The sequence below is a fragment of the Hevea brasiliensis genome, chromosome 12 (assembly GCF_030052815.1).
Source record: "Hevea brasiliensis isolate MT/VB/25A 57/8 chromosome 12, ASM3005281v1, whole genome shotgun sequence".
In the NCBI taxonomy this organism is placed as follows: Eukaryota; Viridiplantae; Streptophyta; class Magnoliopsida; order Malpighiales; family Euphorbiaceae; genus Hevea; species Hevea brasiliensis.
The window spans coordinates 7965170-7986378 of record NC_079504.1 but is presented as its reverse complement, the minus strand read 5'-3'; the positions used below and the strand labels follow the sequence as shown (position 1 = coordinate 7986378).

The 21209-nt window shown below is 38.5% G+C and overlaps 4 protein-coding genes across 5 annotated transcripts; 1 reads left to right on the top strand and 3 right to left on the bottom strand.

Moving 5' to 3' along the window:
• Positions 1-54: 54 nt before the first annotated feature.
• LOC110667178 (glutathione transferase GST 23) lies at positions 55-1389 on the bottom strand. Its single transcript, XM_021827949.2, has 2 exons — positions 705-1389; positions 55-631 (listed from the first exon to the last, which is right to left on the bottom strand). Exons 1-2 carry the CDS (start codon positions 1014-1016, stop codon positions 275-277), a joined length of 669 nt encoding a protein of 222 aa, XP_021683641.2. The 5' UTR covers positions 1017-1389; the 3' UTR covers positions 55-274.
• Positions 1390-1817: 428 nt separating this feature from the next.
• Positions 1818-5868, bottom strand: LOC110667177 (phosphoribosylaminoimidazole-succinocarboxamide synthase, chloroplastic). Its single transcript, XM_021827947.2, has 12 exons — positions 5498-5868; positions 5135-5236; positions 4879-5008; positions 4296-4388; positions 4119-4207; positions 3826-3906; positions 3580-3669; positions 3391-3480; positions 2724-2774; positions 2592-2638; positions 2248-2305; positions 1818-2137 (listed from the first exon to the last, which is right to left on the bottom strand). The coding sequence occupies exons 1-12, from the start codon at positions 5813-5815 to the stop codon at positions 2078-2080; spliced, it is 1209 nt and encodes a 402-aa protein (XP_021683639.2). The 5' UTR covers positions 5816-5868; the 3' UTR covers positions 1818-2077.
• Positions 5869-5977: 109 nt separating this feature from the next.
• On the top strand, positions 5978-9566 carry LOC110667176 (serine/threonine-protein kinase PEPKR2). The gene is made up of 3 exons (XM_021827943.2): positions 5978-7518; positions 8338-8634; positions 8945-9566. The coding sequence occupies exons 1-3, from the start codon at positions 6762-6764 to the stop codon at positions 9304-9306; spliced, it is 1416 nt and encodes a 471-aa protein (XP_021683635.2). The 5' UTR covers positions 5978-6761; the 3' UTR covers positions 9307-9566.
• A 2259-nt stretch (positions 9567-11825) lies between these two features.
• LOC110667179 (bet1-like protein At4g14600) lies at positions 11826-14666 on the bottom strand. 2 transcript variants are annotated; one of them, XM_021827950.2, is made up of 4 exons: positions 14373-14633; positions 14138-14261; positions 12871-12927; positions 11826-12257 (listed from the first exon to the last, which is right to left on the bottom strand). In XM_021827950.2, the coding sequence occupies exons 1-4, from the start codon at positions 14432-14434 to the stop codon at positions 12096-12098; spliced, it is 405 nt and encodes a 134-aa protein (XP_021683642.2). In that variant the 5' UTR covers positions 14435-14633; the 3' UTR covers positions 11826-12095. The 2 variants fall into 2 exon arrangements, with proteins under 2 accessions (XP_021683642.2, XP_021683643.2); XM_021827951.2 differs by having other exon boundaries at positions 12128-12273; positions 14373-14666.
• Between the last annotated feature and the right edge of the window lie 6543 nt (positions 14667-21209).

Below are 21209 nucleotides of genomic sequence, written 5' to 3'. Positions count from 1 at the left end.
ACCGAATTGTTGGCTACAATTGAAAGATCATTATGTGCTTTCAAATAATAATAATAATAGTAATAATAATAATAATACCATTGTCTTTGACCATTCCCTTACAAAGTTTTATGGTTTTCTTGTCAGAAGACCAATTACAAGAGAGGTACAAGGCCGTTAGTTCTAACTATTTCATAAACTCGGGATCTACATGAATCAACAGTCCAGATTATAGAACATCATAATATGCAGGCAGCCAATAAGGCAAGTGCAGCTACAACTGCTGAGAAAGGCTTCAAGTTGCTGCATAAGTCAATATGTTGCGGAAGCCCCTGTTGTGCTCTAGCAATTTATCCCATGGAGGCACACATTCTTTAATAGTTGGGAGTTCCAAAAACTTGGCAAACCAAGCATCAAGCAGAGGCATGGTCTTTGCATCAATCAGGTTCACATCTGCTATTTTCTCAACTATACGAGCCCATATTCCAATCCAGCCAACGGCAACGTCCACAAAGTTTATTTTTTCACCTCCAAAGAGTTGCTTCCCCTCAAGGCCACTCTCCAGAGTTTTGAGATGCTCCCTAGCTTCTTCTGCTGCTTTCTCTTTATCCTCTCCTTCTGCCACAAATGTTCGCATGACCGATGGCACACACTATAAAAGAGCAGTGGTATCAGAATCAACAGAGTTTATGAACAAGCTGTAGTATTAAGACAGAAGAACAAACCTTGTCATCTGCAAAATTCGACCAGAAGCGTGCTTTTGCCCTACCGTAAGGATCTTGTGGGAGAAGAGGACTTTCCTTCCACACCTCATCAATGTATTCCATGATCACCAAAGACTCTGCCAAGGGTTTGCCTTCATGTACAAGGACAGGAATTTTTTTATGAACAGGGTTGTATTGCAGCAGCAGGGGACTCTTGTTTGGTAGATCCTCTTCGATATACTCATATTGAATTCCTTTAAGTTTCAAAGCCCACTTGATTCTGAGGGTGAAAGGACTCGCCCAATATCCAAACAGACTTACACTTGCAGCCATTTCTATTTTCTACCGGGCACAGGCAGATGTCTAAATGTAGCTCTTATGTGTTGTAACCACCAATTTGAGCCTTTGAACAATATAAATTTGAAGAGGTCAATGAGTTACAGCAGAATCTTCCCAGCATATTCCTCTCTGGGACCCTTGGCGGCAGTCCGGCTTTGAATTAGAATTGGACCAGTCTAATTTAGAACCAAAATCAGTTAAATCTAAATTATCAAAACCAAAATCATTTAATAAAAAAAAAAACTTTAGGTTTAATTAAAACTATGCCGAATCGATCAAATTAAAATTAAAACCAGATCAAAGCTAGATCCAAAGAGACCCTTAGATTGGATTCCAGTCCCTTAACCCTTAAACGAAACCCCCGGTCCAATTCCAGCTCTAGTCCAAAATAAGACCTTGAATTCACTGTGTACCATGCTTTGCCTGCTTTGATTATGCAAATCATTTTGTGCAATTCGTCGGGTTCTTGAAAAGGTCTAGGGTTGCTAATTTTTTCTTCTCCGTCTCACTCCAAGTCCTTGAATTAAATCATCAATTCAACCATTATAGAAGCACTATTTTTCTCCCCCAACCCACTACTCCTCGCATTAAATTGAAATTTGTTGCTGGAAGTTTCCGGTGCTTCGCGAAAGGCACTGGCAGTGGCAAACTTTGTTTTTGAGTACCATTAGTTCACATCTATCTGGCATGTTTCACCTTTCAACCACCTATTATATTTTGTCAAATGGGAGAACACATCAAGCAGAATGACCATCACAGGTTCTCATAAGATTCAGGTGGGATCTTGGGATAGTATTGCATAAATTCATTCATTTCTATTTTCAATGAAAATGCACCATGAAGATGAGCACACAATAGACCAGCTGATTATTTGTAATATGAGTGAGTTGACCCAGAATAATTTGGCCTATTATGCACAACTCAATCATAAACCAAGGCCTCTGGAAATTAGCATAGCCAAAGACCAAACGCATAAAATAGCGTCAAAGAAAGGTGAGTCTCCAATTCCTGCTGTAATCTCAATCAGAGAAGCATGTGGAGCCTCACGCCTAGAATCACTTCAAGGATGATAATGCTAATTCAACATTTTTTGAGATCCGATCGTGTATTGGTTCCTGCATGAAGACACTGTTATGTCAATAAATGTCATTTTACAAGCATGAAGGAACCAAATGACATTGCTTGATATCATATTACAATAAGGTATCTTTGCATTAGAATTTACCTCTAACAATGGCACCTCAAATTTTGATTTAGTTATCTTCTCGTACAGGAAAATATATCTATCATACAAGAGAGGAAAAAATCAGAGCCAATTAATATGGATAATATGGTAGACTATTTTTCCAAAAATTAAGGTATAAAAAGTCTTATAAGTTTTCACTTGTAGGGAGTCCATTTCATCAACCATTGTCAGAAACAACAAATGAAATTTATGGTGAAGACCGTTGACATTCTGAGGTATTTAATAGTCAATTCGGTAGGATTTCCTCAGTCCTCACTATCATCCTCAGGTGACTCACCATTTATTCATTTCTCAGTAAATGAATAGCAGCATAAAAGGTTTACCTCCAAGCTAGCTCACAAACAAGTTCTTCAGGAGCATCAGGAAGGACCTAAAAATTGCATTAGCAAATGAAATTTAGGGCAAAATATGGATAAAAACAATATAATCTAATTGGAATTCTTAGGTTGACTTACCTCATCTTTGTATGGATCACAATGATCCTTGAACCACAACCGCAAGAACTCCTAGACAATGTGAAGTTATTCAAACATTTAGTAAATCATCAATGCTCCACACTAAAACAAAATAAAAACCACCCATGATGATCAACCCAAACACCATTGAAAAAAAATAAATAAATGACATGCACACAAAGGATATTAGCAATAAATGCATTGATAAATGTGCAAGATAACTCAACTCAACTCAACTAAGTCTTGATCCCAAAAATTTGGGGTCGGCTATATGGATTCGCTTTCTCTGCTCTAAACGATTTTGGGTTAAATCCTCAGAAATGTGTAATGCTTCTAGGTCATGTTGTACTACTCTCCTCCAAGTCAATTTAGGTCTACCCCTTTTTTTCTTTCTATCCTCTAACCTAATATGCTCTACTTGTCTAACTGGAGCCTCCGTATGTCTATACTTCACATGACCAAACTACCTCAATCTCCCTTCCCTCAACTTATCTTCAATTGGCACCACTCCCACCTTTTCTCTAATACTCCTACCACCCATGATGATCAACCCAAACGCCATTGAAAAAAAATAAATAAATGACATGCACACAAAGGATATTAGCAATAAATGCATCTAATAAATGTGCAAGATAGATGAATGGAAAACTTAAACCACATAAAACACCTTATCAACATTTTCAGGTTCAAGGCCATCCTGAATGCGTTCTTCATAAGAATGTGCAATCCAGTATCTGCTAGAGTCAGGTGTATGCACCTAACATTGCAAGAAAAGATACTAAAACACATAATGACATTAATTGGTCAAGGAGCACAGTAAATGTGTGATAGTGGGTAAATTATCAGTGTTTCAAACCTCATCAATCAATAAAATTGAACCATCAGAGCCCTTTCCAAATTCATATTTTGTGTCTACTAATATCAAGCCATGCTCCAAAGCCACACGCTGCAAGTCCCACAGAATGATTCAGCTAGTTATATTAACTCAATAAAAAAGCCACCAAGCAATCAATAGTATATTTGTTATGGAGACATCCATCCTTGGATGTGAGTCATAAATAATGATTGACCACAAAGTCTTAGCAAGGAAAAAGGAAATCACCTGTCCATACTCAAATAAGCTCAATGCTTTTCTACTGGCTTCATCATAATCAGCTTGAGTCATTAACCCCTGCTCAATTATCTGCTAGGCAAATGAAGCAGATAAGATAATTAAATCAACAGCTGAAATGGGACCAAAAGAACAATATAAAGTTTAAGCCAGCCATAAGGCAGAAACACAACATACATAGGAGCTCATTTATAGAGAATACAACCTGAAAAAAACCAAAAACAAAAAAAAAAAGTTTTTACATCACTATTTGCTGTAGTTCAAATTGGAATTTATGATCAAACCTCGCTAGGAGTTACAGGAACATCATGATCTGTAGCCTTGGTTGTTGGAGTAAGTATATTTTCAGTCAGCTTCTGGTTTTTTACCAAGCCTAAAACACAGCAATGGATCAGTCCACAGCATTTGATGGTCAAGATTTTTAAGCGGTAAAAAACCAATTGATGAAATGGGAAGCACACCATCTGGAAGGGCGTTCCCACAGTAATTTCGGATACCACTTTTGTAGATTGTCCATAGCGAGGTATCGGTACTTCCGGTCACATACCCTCTAACTAAAGATAAACAGCAATAGTAAGATCAGCAAAAAAATTCAGGACCAAGAATCCTCAAACTTATTTCCCATTATAATAACCACTATAATAAATTTATGTAACTGGACAACTTTTCAGCAGATCCACCAGGGACTTTATTGATTGACCTTCATATGATTTACAAAATTCTCCCCCAAAAAAAAATTCCATGAGTATGAGATAAGAAGTTCTAGTCAGAGCCAATTATACCAAAAAAAAATCCACCCCCACCCCTCCCCCCCCCAAAAAAAAAAAAAGAATAGAAGATTGAAAGTTTTGAATATGAAACATCATGTTAAATGACAAGTCTGTGAGTCATCTTAGAAGTTACCATTTACAAAGCTATTCTAAACAAGATAAAACTACCACATAAATTGCAGAACCAGATAAAAACTTTCCAAAACATTTTTCAAATGAAGCCAACAAGAACAAGGAAAAAAAAAATCCAAAACCCTGCAATTGAAACACTCACCAACAAATTCAACAGGAAAAACTGAGCATTTCTTTGCAATCGCAACATTTTTATCAGGAGCAGACACAACAGCATTCTGAGTTATGTGTTGAGTTCTATTGAACCACCACAGACTCGTCTCGTTTAGAACCTGAGAACAAGACAGTTACAACTAGTTTTCTGACAATTTATCTGTATAATATTAACATTTAAATTAATCAATCATTAACCGAGACACCCCCAAGAAGAAAATCAATAGGGCAACCCACGAAAATACCTGGCCTTTAAAGGGAATAGAAGCGAGAATTCTATCAAATGCACTCTGCCGATCAGTTGTGACCAAAACAAGATAATCCCCACCATCATAAATATCTCTCACCTACCAAATCAAGCTGCCCAATCATTTTTCCATCCAGCATAAAAAATAAAGCAAGTTTTACATAAGATCTTTGCTAAACAGATATGGGAATGCAACCAAACAAAACCTTCAAAAAGAAAATCATTAACGCCAAATTGTTTCTAAACTTGGAAAAGGAAATTATTAAAAAAAAAAACTTAAACTTGCAACCAAACGGAAAGAGGCACATAACCAAGTAAACCAAAATACAAGGTTTAAACAGTGAATTGAAACCAAAAATACCTTTCCTCTGGTCTTGGATTTGAGACCGGGAACCGTCAAATGAAGATTTGTCTCCGAGAGACAATTAGATAATGAGCCTTTAATGGCGCCAAGGAGCTCCTCTTTGCGGCTATTGTTGATTAGAGCATCAAGTGACAATTTTTGTTTCTGGGTTTGATTATGTGCAGAAGTTACGGATATCCTCAGGTATCTCTTTGATTTTGGTTTGAATTTTGGTTCAAAGGAAGAGATTGAAGGTACAGTCGGATTGGATAATGAGAGATTAGTGTTGTTGAGAAGGGTTTTTGGAGGGTTTAAGGTTCTCATGCACTGAGACATCTTCGCTGTTTTGTCGAGGTCTGCGTCGGCTACTCTAGATCTTCTTGTTTCACACGGAATTTATAGAGAGCCCAGAGGTCTACTGTTGGGTTTTTGGGTAGACCCGAATTTAGAAAAGCCATAGCGGAGCCTTAAGCGGACCCTTCGGTTGGATACTAAAAGGCCAAACATTTTACTAAAACCCCAACACCAGACCCAAACCCAAACCCAACGACCCTCACTGCTCTCTCTGCTCATCGCTCTCGCCTTTCAATAAAGATTGATTTTTTTTTTCTCTCCTTTCCTATTCTTGATTTTGATTATATAAGATTTTTTTACCCATATCTTCTTGAATCTGAGATTTCTAGGGTTTTCAGTATCCATCCCTTTCTAGGTTTCGTTAATAACGAACCACAGATTTGTGTTATGCGCGTGTATTTTATCGCTTTCTGGGCGGAATTTATCATTTTTCTTCTGAATTCGAAGGACATTTTGGCCTGTAAGGTTTGATTTTTGCCCTAACTTTTCATTTCTCCTTTTAAAATCTTTGATTAATTGGAGTTTATTTGAGGAATAATGATTGCGTTGGCGATTCGATTTTTGTTATCTTTGAATCCTCATAGTGCTCTTTATATGCGAAGTAATCAAACGCTTTCTCAATTCGGGCGGTTTTAGGGTTTATCTTGGGACCAGAGAGAACTAAAAGGGTGAAGGGTGAAGAATTTGGAATAGTGGAAAAAACTTTTGTAAAACGAATATGGTCTAGCTCTTCTCTGATTTGGGGTAATCAGAGCCTTGTTGAACGTATTTTGATGTCAATTTATATGTGCTTTTTATCCTAGGAACAGAACCCTGAGGTGCAGTGCTACAAAAATGGAATAATCCATTCATTTCTTTTCTTTTTTCCGGCATAGTTCGATGAACTGTTGAAGGTCTTTGTCATTTGAGATTTTCCTAATTCGTTGTTATGAGGAAGAAGAGGAAAGGGAGTGAAACGGAAGCATGTGCAGATGTACAAAATGAATTAACGCCTAGCCATGACAAGAAATCATCAAATCTCAGGTCTCATTATTCCCTTGAAGATTACAACAGGTTAAAGAAGAGGTGCAAAGAAGATGCTGATAATGAGCCTGTTAGCTCTTGCAAAAGTAGACTTGCTGGCATTGCCACTGCCCCACCTTGTGGTGCCTCATCATCATTGGTGCCACCTGGAAGAGGCCTCAAGAGGAAGATAGGGTGTATAGATAATGCTACCCAGACAGGTAGAAAGAATAGGATTGAGGATGACTTTGTTTCAGGTGCCACTATTGGGCGAGGTAAATTTGGTTCAGTTTGGTTGTGTAGATCTAAGGCAACTGGAGTAGAATTTGCTTGTAAGACTTTGCGGAAGGGGGAGGAGACAGTTCATAGGGAGGTGGAGATAATGCAGCACTTGTCTGGCCATCCTGGGGTTGTGACATTGCATGCTGTCTACGAGGAGACAGAATGTTTTCATCTTGTGATGGAGTTATGCTGTGGGGGGCGTTTGATTGACCAGATGGTCAAAGAGGGTCGGTACTCAGAACAACGGGCTGCTAATATATTTAAAGATGTGATGTCAGTTATCAAGTATTGTCATGATATGGGAGTTGTGCACAGAGATATAAAACCAGAGAATGTACTTCTCATGAGCTCGGGGAAAATAAAGCTTGCAGATTTTGGCTTGGCCATGAGAATTTCTAATTGTAAGTCTCTACCTACTATAAGTAATTAGCTATTTGCTGTCTAACACTTTTCAAATTGTGTTCGCTCTTTGTCGGCAATTTACCCATTATGTTTTAGCATTTAGTTTAAATGGAAAAAATTCATATGTATCTCCAGGGAGTTGATAGGACAAATTGCCAAAGTACAAACATCAGGAAATGCAAGAGGGCGGGATGACATGGTGTCTCAAATATATATTAGTGTTAGATAAAATATGCTGTCTTTGGCAGGCAGTATCCTTAGGAAACAAGTATGTTGAATTATTGAAGATAGTTTTGTGCATCTTTCTTTTTTATTCATTAGTGGAGTCTAATATCATGAATTTTGTGTGTGAAAATTTTTATTTAGTGCCATCTTGTCTAGTCTATTGGCTGAAGTAAAAATAAGTCACAGGAAGAATTCTAAAAGGAGTTTTCCCTTCTTCTATTTATTTTCTAATTTCAAATGGAACCATGTAGAACTCTTATGCTCTTCACAAATTATTCTAAATCTGGTATCATATGCAGTGTGGAACATATCAGAGCCATTGTCTGGTTGCCTGCTACCATCTCATTGGTACTTGTGGTTAATTTCATATGATAGTAAAATATGAAAAGGATACAAATTGAAATGTAGAAATTTATGCCTAATATGCCCAATTGTGTAATATATTCCATCATTTTCCCATTAGGGCTCCTTTCATGTTTATTGGAATATTTCTCTAGAAACTTCTATTCTGGGTTAAATCCTGGCTCCTTCATGATTATCTGCTTGTTTATGTTCTCAAAGATTTCATTGTGAAATGAAATGATGGAATGCAGGTCAGACATTGTCTGGTTTGGCTGGAAGTCCAGCATATGTTGCCCCAGAAGTTCTTTCAGGAAATTATTCTGAGAAGGTTGATATATGGAGTGCTGGTGTCCTACTACATGCTCTCTTGGTTGGTGTTCTTCCATTTCAAGGCGACTCCTTAGAAGCTGTTTTTGAGGGCATCAAGAATGTGAAACTTGATTTCCACACAGGAATATGGGAGTCCATATCTAAGCCTGCCCGTGATTTAGTTTCAAGAATGCTAACAAGGGATGTTTCAGCAAGGATAACCGCAGATGAAGTGCTAAGTAAGTTTCTGATGCTGTAAATTTCTGGAACATTCAAAACCATGTGATCTGATTTGTTGCTGCACGTACTTCAGTGGCTTGTGAAATTTTCTGATCTTATGAGATACGTTTAATCACTTGTATTCTTACTGGTCCAACACTCAAAGTTGCATAATTGACTAATCTTTTACTTTACAGTATGCTATGTTCTTGTCTACTCTCTTGCTTATCACTCTTCTCACATGATTGCTACTGCATTCTGGATATATTTCTTGGTCTTAATAATGTCTGAATTTTGGACTCACTTACCATTGAAGTGGTATTGATTCAGGGCACCCATGGATGATTTTCTACACAGAGCGCATGTTAAAGACACTGTCCATTAAGTCAAAAATGAAGAATCAAGTTGGAGTCATTTCCTGTCAACCAGCAAGTGCACCTCGAGAGATGCATGGAAACAAAGTAGAGAGTGGCTCCCTTGGTGAGGATTCAAATCATCATTCATTATCTGATAGTTGGAGCAGCAAGTCAGAAGAGCAAGATGACTTTGGTTTGGTGGATGCACTTACGGTGGCAGTTTCCCACGTGAAGATTTCAGAGACAAAGAGGAGCAGGCTGTGTGGGCCTACAGGTCCAATAGAGCAGCAGCTTTCATCTAACCTGACAGCTAAAAACCTTTGTAGTGCATTTTGATTCTGATACCTCTAACAAAATTATCGCGACTGTTTTCTGAGCTGGGGATCTAAAACTAACATGCGCTGGTGCAATTTTCAGTTGGCAAAGATGATTACAGGTCAGCATAATATGTTGATATTTCTTCGGATGAATAATTTGAATGCTTCTTGTATTTGCAGTCTAAGCTAATAATGGTACTAGCCAGATGAATTGAGGAAATTGATGTACAGCATCTGTAAATAGAATGTCAGTGAGCAATTTTATGATTTAATTTTTCATTGCACCTGTTGCATAGGAGTGAATACTGATTTGCAATGACTGCTGATGTAGAATTGCAAGATTATTCTAAATTACTATGTCAACTTGTATGACAGAAACTATCGAAACATTACATGGTTAATAGGATTAGGAATTAAGGATTGGAAGTTACCCATGTTCCCTGGTTAAATGTGTATATGGTTGCTGGATTTTTCAAGATGTTAGACCGTTGATGGTGGATATTGGCAACAAGGCCTCTATAAAATAGTTCTACCTGCACTATTTTCAAACAAAACTGCGGAACGTATTTCCTCAATTTTTGCTTCTCTCTCTTTTCTTTTTAAACTCTTTATTAAATTTTAGACAAAAGGCTCTTTTAGCCCTTTCACTGTTTTCAAATAATTAATTAAATTCTTTGGCAAAAATTGCGGTCAAATAGATTCTTCACGATTTATATTCTGTTTGGGAGGGGATAATTTAATTATAAAAATTTTATAATAATTAAATAATTTTTTTAAACTATTTTCTAACATTTAAAATTATATTTTTAAAAAAGTTTCTTTTTCCCTAACCACAATGCACCTTATTTAATCTCGAGCCTCCCAATCTGAGTCTTTCGCTTCTCCCACTTCTGCTTATTGGGCTTTCTTCAAAAAAATGGAAAGGATTAGCATTCAATGTCACTGGGATTGCTCGCACCAAGAACTCCAATAGATTGATCGCAAAGCTTAGAGACGCGGTCATCTTCTTCATCTAAGGTTCGCCAAAAGTGCCATGTTAGGAAGCACTTGGTTTTTGAGCTCTTTAAATGACATCAGTGAGGCAAATGAAGCTGAGTAATATTTTTTCCTTTAGAAATGTCAAAGGGAAGGCAAGGCTTCTATGCATCAAGGGAAATGATGCGAAAGACGGAACCAGGGATTCATATGCCTTCGCATGGCCAGATGGAGGGTTGACTTATGTTTCAGATACATACTATGATTACGTAAACTTGTGGCATGGATTGTGTGCTGTTGCCCCATTGGTAGGTTGGTCTATAAAGAATGATTGCCTGAAGCCAACAAGGTGGTACTATTCCATTGGGAAGAGCTGAAGTGTAAATAGGATCATGTCTACACTACAAGACCTGATAGGAAGCTAACTTTGGAGAAGTTAAAATAGAGGGACTTGAAGGAGATCGGCCTTACTGATTCGAGAAGGCGGTTGTGATGAGTCACAATGAGGGAGGCATGGGAAGGAGACGAATGCTCAGGTGTAAAGCAGGGAGTTTTTGCGGGATGGACCCATCAGGTAAACGAAAAGAGGTCAATGAAAGATGGGAACCATAAGGCTCGCATCGCTAGTGGGGAGGGATTGAAGATCATTCAAGAATGCTACAGCAATGATTGATATGTTTACAAGGGAAGGCGCATCTGCACATTGAAGGTGGTTCAGTCTGAGGATATAAATTTCTGTGACCAAGTTCGTAACCTATACTCTTACTGGCCTTCCCCACTTATTATTAGGGGAATGACATATCCAAGTCAACCTGTTCAAAACATAGCCAATTAATGTATGCGATACAATTGATTCCTGCTTCTAATATGAGTGGATTAGTTTTGGAAGCAAAGCTAGTTTCCCTATCCTTTGGCGACCAAGCTCTATTTAGCACCCATTGATTGAATAGAGCGGACTCGGGAGGTAATTGCTAATTGTTCGTCTTTCCTTGCTGAAATTCTCCCTAAAATGCTAGGATGAACAGAATGGTAAATACAAAAGCAATAGGACTGGCTTGAACTAACAAGAGAAAAGATAAAAAGAGTAAAATGACCATTGCTGCTTACGTAACAATAGTATCCAGGTAAGAGATAACCAACACCGACATTGTTGCTTCCCCTCACAGTGCTCAACTGGCAAGTGGCAAGCACGCTTTTCATGGAAAGAAACAGTAGTTCAAGGAGTTCTTCCCTAAAGGATGGCTAAAGCCCACAGGTACAGATCAGTATGGCACATCACCGGATGGCAGTCCAATCTGGGATGAACCATCAAGGTTCAGGGAAGGAACCGTTGGGTAAAAAGGAATGCCCCTCTCCTCAACAGGATCTCGGGTGCTTCAACTTCTACAAAGATGGGAAGGTAGGTCACAACGAAAGATTGAAACCTATTTTGCAATTTGCATAGTGGGCAAGAACTGTTCTCAACCAAGTAAAATCAAGGAAGCAGGAAGATGCCATTCGGTGTTCCATTAACAAGCCACAGACAACAGCCTGAGCATGCTAGTATATTTGGTTGATTTACCATTCTAAAAATGTGAAGTGCACAATTGTATTAGTAAAGCTTAATTGCATGGAATATAGCTTTGTTTATACATCAACAACCAGAAATCAGGCGTAGTGATAATCTCTCTTTGTTACACAATATCTACAGTTCAACTATAATGTAACATAAACTAATGTTAAATGAAGAAGCTAATGTGAAGATTTTGCAATGGATCCCGCATTTCACCTCCCAAATCCCAATCCATGCAAGGAATGCCCATGGATCTCAACATTTTTTCAGTGGCCAACACATCATCTTCTGGATACTTTGGACCACATGTAGACAACAAAGAAACAAAATAGTGCAAAAAGAACCACATGGACCACATGGTTTCCACCATTCTTAATGATGCTCCTGTTCAATTTCCTTATGTTGTTCTTCACACCTGCTTGAGCTTTTATCACGGTCATTTGCTGTTAAGTCACAAAACTGAGCTCTCATAAAACAGTTGCAGCATTTTGCAAGTAGGAAATAAAAGAAAATGGCTTTATGTCTAAACAAAAAAGCTCAGAATAGTAAGCAAATGATGGTACAAAATTTCATTACTAGCTCTACACAATAAAGAAAGTTCTACACAGGACTACAGATTTAGGCTTCATATGGTGATGATACAATCAATCTTATTCCTTTCCAGCAATTAAAATGCCAAAATTTAAAAATTGCTGCACATAAATAATAGTAACATTTAATAGGGGAAGATTTGAGCTGGTAACCTCCTCAGCAGATAAGGTGTGTGGCTGCCTAAGCCAGTAACACAACAGACCTTTTAATTTTACACTATCAGCACTAAAAGTTCAGAGATTTTAATCACCACCTCCTTAACTTATTGAAATTTCATGTTATGGAACACTTTTTTTTTTTCCCTCCAAATTCACAAAAGTAAGGTTTCAACAGAGTTATTCAAATAGAAATATGACTTCACTGCAGTAACAATGTAGATAAAACTAAAAAGAACTAAAGGCAGTCAAAAATAATATAAAACTGCAAAATAAATGAAGAAAAGGACATGCCAATTGGAAACTTTACCAGCTTATCCAAGAAATCCTTATGGAACTTTGCTTCCATTCCTATCTCTTGAGCCACCTGCAGCATATACTAGTATAAGATCTAATAAAGTAAAAAAAATCGAAAGAAAACTTTAAACATTTTAGTGACGATATTGTTAAGATTAGTTAAGGGAAGAAACATCTGCTGATGTTGAGTTTCAAGTGAAAGCAAGTAGGAAGTAGAGACAAAAATGTAAATAAAGTAACAAAAAGCATAAAGTAACAAAATCTTCACACACATAAAAGTTTGTAATTTTCTGTCGGTAGATATATGGCCTCAAGAAAAGATTAATTTAATTCAACATTGAAGTGAATAAAAAAAAAGGATTATGCATATGTCTCCCGCAAAGTGTTTCCGAACAACTTCTCCATATAAGCAGATAGCATAACTCACAGTGAAACATAAGAATTAACTTTATTTTGCTACAATTTCAAGTTAAGTAGTTAAGTGGATACAACTCAACTCAACTAAGACTTTATTACAAAAAATTTGGGGTCGGCTATATGAATTCGCTTTCTCCACTACCTTAAACAACTTGTCTAACTGTAACCTCCGTATGTCTACGCTTCACATGACCAAACCACCCCAATTTTACTTCTCTCAACTTATCCAATTGACAACACTCCTACCTTTTCTCTAATACTCTCCTTACTCTAATACTCTCGTTACTCTAGTACTCTCGTTACGGACTTTATCTCTTTTATCTAGAGGAAGGGAAAGTTTTTTGAGTTATATGAAGGTTATTAAAAATTGAGATTTTTGGAGGCTCCCAAACAGAACGTTTATTCTAAAAAACTTCCTCCCAAACAAAGGCTTAGGTTCCATTCTCCTCCAAGTTACTTACATACACTGCATCAAAATCTTATTCATGAAAAAACGCAAAAGATAAATAACAATGCGTGACAACATTACTCTAAAGATTATGAAAGAAACAATTAGCAGCCAAAAATTTAATCACATTCCCATGCTTAACTAGCATTGAGATTTGAGGTCCTTCAGTAGTACATTTATAACCATTTAATCTCAGGCATTGCTTCGCTCTAGCTCTATTAGAAACCGATTAACCAAATACCAAACTTAACCCGCTCCCAATCTCCTACCTTAAACATAAACAAACTATCCAGCTAATATTATGATTACCAAGAATCTTAAACAAATATTGCACCATGTTCCCTGTTTGGTGATGCTTTTGCTTCACCATACGAGCCTCATAATTCAATTGAAAAAAAAAATGAAGAAAACTCACATTTCTCAATTGCCTAACTTGGCTACGGAGACCAGAGATCTCATCATCGAAGTCAGCTTGCATCGGATCAATCCGTAATTGTATTTCATCGGAGCCCGCCACCGGTCTCGTGCTCAGCCCTTCCCTGCAGATATAGCACATCAAATTATGATAGATATTAACGATAATTGACTATAATAATCAATACAAAATAAAAAAGAATCCTAAACCGACGATCAAGTGATGGATGTGATACCTTGATCTGTAGGGAGCAGCACCGCCGTATAAGGAAGCACCTCTGCTCGAATTGGCGGCCATCGAAGAGAATTTTGAGCGGTTAAATCGAAATCAAAAGAGACCAGAATACAGAGATTTTTGAACAATTTTTTGAAACTACAAGAGACGGTGACGTTATCAGGCGATATACCCTCCGTTGGTTTTCCGGAAGATCGGATGGTGCTAGAAAATCTGTTTACGAGTTAAACCTGGTGAGGGAAAATGTAAAGTTTCTGTCCTATACGTGGCAAACGATAATTGGTTAAATAGACGCAGTTTTAAAATTTGCTGCTTCGTGTCCCTTCCGCGTCACTGTGCACCTATGAGGAATGGACTTGCATTTACATGTCGATAATATATATATATATATATATATATATATATAAACACAAATTAGTTTTTACTATGCAATAATTCAGATCCATGTTTAGTTTTAGGCCACATTAATTTTTTGTTAATGCATTATATTATAATTTTTTTATTTTGAAAATACACAAATATTTTTAAGTTTTGATTTCGTATAATATATTTTCATCTTTCTATTTATTTTTATTAATTGACCCATTCTTTACTCATTAATCATTAATAAAAAAATTAGAAGATAATTAATGAGAAATGAGTAATAATAATAAAATTTGAGAACGAGTGTTTACAGTACAATGGCGACAAAAAAATAATATTTTCTTAATTTTATCAATAATAAAGTTCGTCTGTCTAAAAGTTAATATATTTAACTATTAGCTAACAAAATTAATTAATAAAAATTAACATAAAATACTAATCCTATGAAAATTGTTTAATATAATTATTATATCTACAATGATTTTATTTTGATCATTGAGTGAGTGATAGTTGACATATATCTTAATGCAATTTAAATAAGTTTATAATAAAATTAACATATTTAATTGAATTTTGAGATAATAAAATTCAATTCAAATTTTATTATATAAGAAGTAATTAATAATAAAATAAATATATTATTTTTTTACTCTTACTTTTACTTATAAAAAAAAAAAATTGATATCTCCAACCTGAAGGCATTATTGGTTGCAATTTTAATAGTAAGTCTAGTTAAGAAACCTCTAAGATCAGTGAGCACCACTTTATAAAACCTGAAGCCAACTTTAACTTAATTTTACGAAAGTAGTGCTCACTGATCTTCTTAATAATCCTACGCAACACAGTGAATATAGCCTAATCCTTGATGTAACATAGGGTGATAACTTTTTAATTAACACTTCTATCTCGTTTCTCTAAAATTTTCCTCTCATCTTCACCTTCACTCGAGACTCTCGAGAGAGCTTCTGGGGGTTGTCTCCCGGGCCCCTAGACCACTCTTTTAATAAGAATTTACATTACATAATTATGATTTTATATAAAATAATTTATATGTAATAATAAGTTAGTATAAATAAATAATTATATGTTATAAAACAATATGTCACGACCCAACCTATGGGCCGGACCGGCACTAGGACCTGGGCCAGCTTAAAGCCCTCGAGGCCCGTAGTAAGCCTTAACTATTCATTTACCCAATTCTAAGTCCCATTTGGGCCCAATTTCAAGAAAACAAACGGACAGAGTCCGGCCATAAAATGGACTTACCAACGAGGAGTTTTCGACTCACCCGACCTGTAAACACAATATATAGTCAATTGGAGAGCTCAGCTCACCCTCCACATACTCATCAACATAATAATAAATGGGAGCTCAGCTCCCTCATCCAATCCATCAAACATGCATAGCATATTAAGTTTACAGGTCCCAAAATAATAATTTAGTTTACAGACCCAAATCAAATAAACATTTCTAACACATGCGGAAATTCTAAGATTTAACAAGTTTATACAAACAGTAATAATTGACCTGCGAGGGAGAAAAGCAGGTTAACCAAAATAAAATCCTCCTGTAGCCTGAAAAAAATATTGAACAGGAGTGAGCGTTCGACTCAGAGAGTAAAATATCAATTTTAACCATAATCTCTATAACTATCTAGAACTAATGCACCCTGTAGAGTGAAATGCAACATCCACATCATTTTCACATCATAACATCAAAAAGGTAATTTGGAGCACTCACGCACCCTGTAGCATCAATCATAACATATGGGTGATCCTATCTGACTCTCTTAAATCCAACACAGTGCCGTGAAGAACTCAAGCCGGACTTTCGCTTAATAAACCAAATCGAGGGTCCCAGCGAAGAACTCAAGCCGTGACTACCCCTCGAAGGATCGGGTCCCAGCGAAGAACTCAAGCCATGACTACCCGTCCTATCCATAGTCCACACCACATCACACGCACGCCAACGCACGCACACTGCTCCAAATTACCACAACAACATCATGGCACTTTAACATTTATCAATGCATCATAAATCGTGCCTAGAGTTTAACTATATAAATATATGCATATAAGTGATGCATGGGCATGTTGAACATATAATAATATCGAAATTACAATTAAAATTAATATTTTACTCACAGACTTGACGACAATCACTGTGGCGGTGGCGGAGGAAGAAGGCATCGGCTCACGACAATTATATTACAATTATTTAATACAATCTGACTCAATACAAACAAAGAAAAAGACCAATTACGTCCTAAGTCGTGCCGAAAATCCGGCAGAGTCTCCCCTATACCTAGGACCTACCCAACCTGCAAAAGGGTTCAAAACACACTTCTATACTCACAATCCATATATCCACAACTCAATCACATCACACAGCCCCTCCTGGGCCCATCAAATCAATCATCCATCACAATATGTAAAATTTCAATTTAGTCCCTATAATTGACCATTTTTGCAAAAACTGCCCAAATCAGCTCTAAAAATTCTAAAACTTTGCCCCGCGGTCCTTAGCAATATTACTAAGCTATTGCAAAAAGAATCGTAATTTTCTAAGCTACCACGAATATCTTACGGATTTTTAATCCTATTTAAGCACTAGAAAATTACGTAAAAACAAGGTTCGGGTTTACCTTTGCCGATTCCGACTTCGGGAACGCGCTCGGGACATCTGACAATGGGGGGCTAGCCAAAACCTCGGTCCAATTCGGAGACTTTTCCAGTGCAGTGCATGCGGCGAAATTTGCAGACTCGGTCAACTGTCGAATTTCCGCGAATCGAGGATACCTACACGAAGCCCATAACACGGGGGTTAGTACATAAATTTTTCAGAATTTTCTAAGCTCATTAAATGTTCAGAAAAACACTGCGAAGTTCCGTGGGACCCACCGAAAAACGGTGTCGGAAAAATTCGAAATTTATGTCGTTGCGAAGCTCTCGACGAATGGAGCGTGCTGGTGGCCTCGGTTTTCTCGTGGGATTCACGGTTTTCGAGAAATCTAGCCCAAAAGTCGAAATTGGCTAAAATCTTCCCGAGCAAAAATCGGACAATCCGCTCGATGGATTTCGGCTTTCTTGGTGTCTATGGAAAGCTCTCGCCGAGTAGATGATTTTGGACACAAGACCCGGTCCAATCGGTGGCCGGATCGGCCGGATTTGGCCGGGAAGGCTGGCAGCCAGAGCGCTCGCGCGCGTTTTCGGCCGTTTAGGCGTGGCCATTGGGTGGCGTGCCGATCTCTGGGGTGGGCGGTGGTGGCCGTGGTGGGGTGGGGAGGAGAAAGCGAGAGAGAAAAGGGAGAGGGCCATCGCGCGGAGGGAGGAGAAAAGAGAAGAAGGCAGGTCGATTCGACCGGTCCGATCCGGTCGATTCGATTCGGCGGTTCGATTCGAAATAAAAAATTTTGAATTTTTACTCGCCTCGAGACCAAAAGCGAGGTCGAAAATTCGAAAAAATTCGGAAAACTCGGAAAAATCGTAGACTCCAAATATATTTTTAGTTTTGCCACGTGATCTTTAAATTAATTTTTAAAATCATCAAAGTTTATATTTTCTAAAATCGAACCCGACTTTTAAAATCGAAAAATCTCAAAAATTCCAAAAATTTAATAAAATTAAAATACTAAAAATGCTCATAACATTAAAAATTTTGGGGTGTTACATTCTTCCCTTACGTAAAAATTCGTCCTCGAATTTTACACAAGGCATAATAAAGCACATGATTATACATTGAACAAATAAGGGTACTTGCTACGCATGTCCCGTTCTGACTCCCAGGTGCACTCTTCCACCGACTGACTCCTCCACAAAACCCTAACCATAGGGATCTGTTTGGATCTTAGGCGCCTCACTTGGTAGTCCACTATGGCTCTGAGTTGCTCCTCAAATGTCAAGTTCTCTTTTAGCTCTATCACATCCCATTTGCGAGTACATGAGAAGCCTCGGGAATGTATTTCCTGAGCATGGAGATGTGAAACACGGGATGAACGTGAGAAAGGTTGGGTGGTAGCTCCAACCGGTAGGCAACTGCTCCAACTCTATCAGTAACCTCAAAAGGTCCAATATACCGAGGTGCCAACTTGCCCTTCTTTCCAAATCTCATGACTCCCTTCATTGGAGAAACCTTCAGGAATACATAGTCGCCATCGCAAACTTCACATCCCTCCGTCTGGGTGCATAACTCTTACATCTCATCGAAAGCTGTCCTCAGTCGTTCCCTGATTAAAGGAACTACCTCTGAAGTGTACTGCACTAGGTCTACATCATGCACCTTCGCTTCCCCCATTTCTGTCCAACACAGAGGAGACCTACACTTTCTTCCATATAATGCCTCATAGGGTGCCATCCCTATGCTGGAGTGGTAACTGTTGTTGTAGGCAAACTCCACCAAAGCTAGCTGCTCATCCCATTGACCTCCAAAATCCAAGACACTCATGCGAAGCATGTCTTCCAGTGTTTGGATTGTCCTTTCTGACCGTCACTGTGCGAGGGTGGAAAGCCGCATCGAAGTTCAATCAGTGTGCCAAGTGCCTCCTGCAACTTTCTCCAAAATCGAGAAGTGAACTGGGGCCCTCTGTCAGATATTATGGAAGCCGGAACTCCATGCAATCTGACTATTTCTCGAATGTAGAGCCGGGCATACTGTGCCACAGAGTATGTAGTCTTTACAGGCAAGAAGTGAGCTGATTTGGTCAAGCGGTCTACAATTACCCATATCGAATCATATCCTCGCGTGGTACGAGGCAACCCAGTCACAAAATCCATAGTGATCATTTCCCACTTCCATTCTGGGATAGGGAGCTCTTGCAGCTTCTCTGACGGTCTCTGGTGTTCAAACTTCACCTTCTGACAAGTCAAGCACTTGGACACAAAGTCTGCTATGTCTCTCTTCATGCCATTCCACCAATAGCTATCCTTCACATCATGGTACATCTTGGTGGAACCTGGGTGGACACTGTACAGTGTGTAGTGTGCCTCTCGCATGATTTCATTCCTGAGGTTGTCCACATCGGGCACACATATCCTAGAACCTTGCACTAGGGCGCCATCATTGGCAAATCCAAACTCACCACCTTCACCTTACTGTACTCTTTCTATGATCTTCATCAATTGTTGGTCTCTGTACTGGGAAACTCTAACTCTGTCCCTCAAGTCTGGCCTCATTGAAAAATGAGCCAACAATACCCCCTCATCTGAAAGATCTAGGATTAAACCTTGATCCATCAACTCATGTACCTCCTGAATCAATGGTCTCTTCTCTACTGAAATGTGCGCCAAACTGCCAGAAGATTTTCTGCTCAAGGCATCTGCTACAACATTGGCCTTCCCTGTGGTGGTACCGGATGGTGCAATCATAGTCTTCGTAAGCTCCATCCATCTCCTCTGTCTCAAGTTTAAATCCCTCTGCTGGAAGATGTACTTCAAACTCTTGTGGTCGGTGTATATCTCGCACACTTCACCATACAGGTAGTGTCTCCAGATCTTTAGTGCAAAGATTATAGCCGCCATTTCCAAATCATGGGTAGGGTAGTTCTGCTTATGCCTCTTCAGCTGCCTTGAAGCATAAGCCACTACCTTTCCATTCTGCATCAAAACACACCCTAGGCCAACTCTGGAGGTGTCACAATACACGGTGTATCCTTCACCACTCACAGGTAGTGTCAACACAGGGGCAGTGGTTAGACACTCCTTAAGCTTCTGGAAACTCACCTCACAGTCATCTGTCTAAATGAATGGAACATTCTTCCTGGTTAACTTAGTTAGGGGAGCCGCTATCCTGGAAAAATCTTGCACAAAACGCCTATAGTAGCCAGCTAAACCCAGAAAACTTCGCACCTCAGTGACTGTTGTAGGCCTAAGCCAATCAGTTACAGCTTCAATTTTCTTGGGATCCACTTGAATGCCGTCACTAGAAACCACATGTCCCAAGAATGAGATGCTTTCTAGCCAAAATTCACATTTTGAAAATTTGGCATATAGCTGGTGCTCCCTCAACGTCTGCAACACCATCCTCAAGTGCCACACGTGTTCTTCCTCGGTCCGAGAGTACACCAAAATGTCATCTATGAATACGATGATAAAACGGTCCAAAAATGGCTTAAACACCCTGTTCATCAAGTCCATGAAGGCTGCTGGTGCATTAGTGAGTCCAAAAGACATCACCAAGAACTCATAATGACCATATCTTGTCCTGAAAGCTGTTTTGGACACGTCCTCATTCTTGATTCTCAACTGATGGTAGCCTGATCGCAGGTCTATCTTGGAAAAGAATCTAGCTCCTTGGAGCTGATCAAACAAATCATCGATCCGAGGAAGTGGATACTTGTTCTTCACAGTCACCTTGTTCAGCTGTCTGTAGTCGATACACAACCTCAATGACCCATCCTTCTTTCTCACAAATAGAACAGGAGCACCCTAGGGTGAAGTTTTCGGACGTATAAAACCCTTGTCCAAAAGCTCCTGTAGTT

Bases quoted from the DNA above. Each gene is read 5' to 3' on its own strand.
- LOC110667178 (XM_021827949.2), bottom strand. From the start codon at position 1,016: ATGGCTGCAAGTGTAAGTCTGTTTGGATATTGGGCGAGTCCTTTCACC. The intron at 632-704 runs GTTTGTTCTTCT...GCTCTTTTATAG, and splicing joins CGAATTTTGCAGATGACAAG to TGTGTGCCATCGGTCATGCG.
- LOC110667177 (XM_021827947.2), bottom strand. From the start codon at position 5,815: ATGTCTCAGTGCATGAGAACCTTAAACCCTCCAAAAACCCTTCTCAAC. The intron at 5,237-5,497 runs GTATTTTTGGTT...TTGATTTGGTAG, and splicing joins AATCCAAGACCAGAGGAAAG to GTGAGAGATATTTATGATGG. The intron at 3,907-4,118 runs GTTTGATCATAA...TTTGCCTAGCAG, and splicing joins TTCCTGTAACTCCTAGCGAG to ATAATTGAGCAGGGGTTAAT.
- LOC110667176 (XM_021827943.2), top strand. From the start codon at position 6,762: ATGAGGAAGAAGAGGAAAGGGAGTGAAACGGAAGCATGTGCAGATGTA. The intron at 7,519-8,337 runs GTAAGTCTCTAC...GATGGAATGCAG, and splicing joins GGCCATGAGAATTTCTAATT to GTCAGACATTGTCTGGTTTG. The intron at 8,635-8,944 runs GTAAGTTTCTGA...GTATTGATTCAG, and splicing joins AACCGCAGATGAAGTGCTAA to GGCACCCATGGATGATTTTC.
- LOC110667179 (XM_021827950.2), bottom strand. From the start codon at position 14,434: ATGGCCGCCAATTCGAGCAGAGGTGCTTCCTTATACGGCGGTGCTGCT. The intron at 14,262-14,372 runs GTATCACATCCA...CTATATCTGCAG, and splicing joins GCTGCTCCCTACAGATCAAG to GGAAGGGCTGAGCACGAGAC. The intron at 12,258-12,870 runs GTAAAGTTTCCA...GTGACTTAACAG, and splicing joins AGGATTTCTTGGATAAGCTG to CAAATGACCGTGATAAAAGC.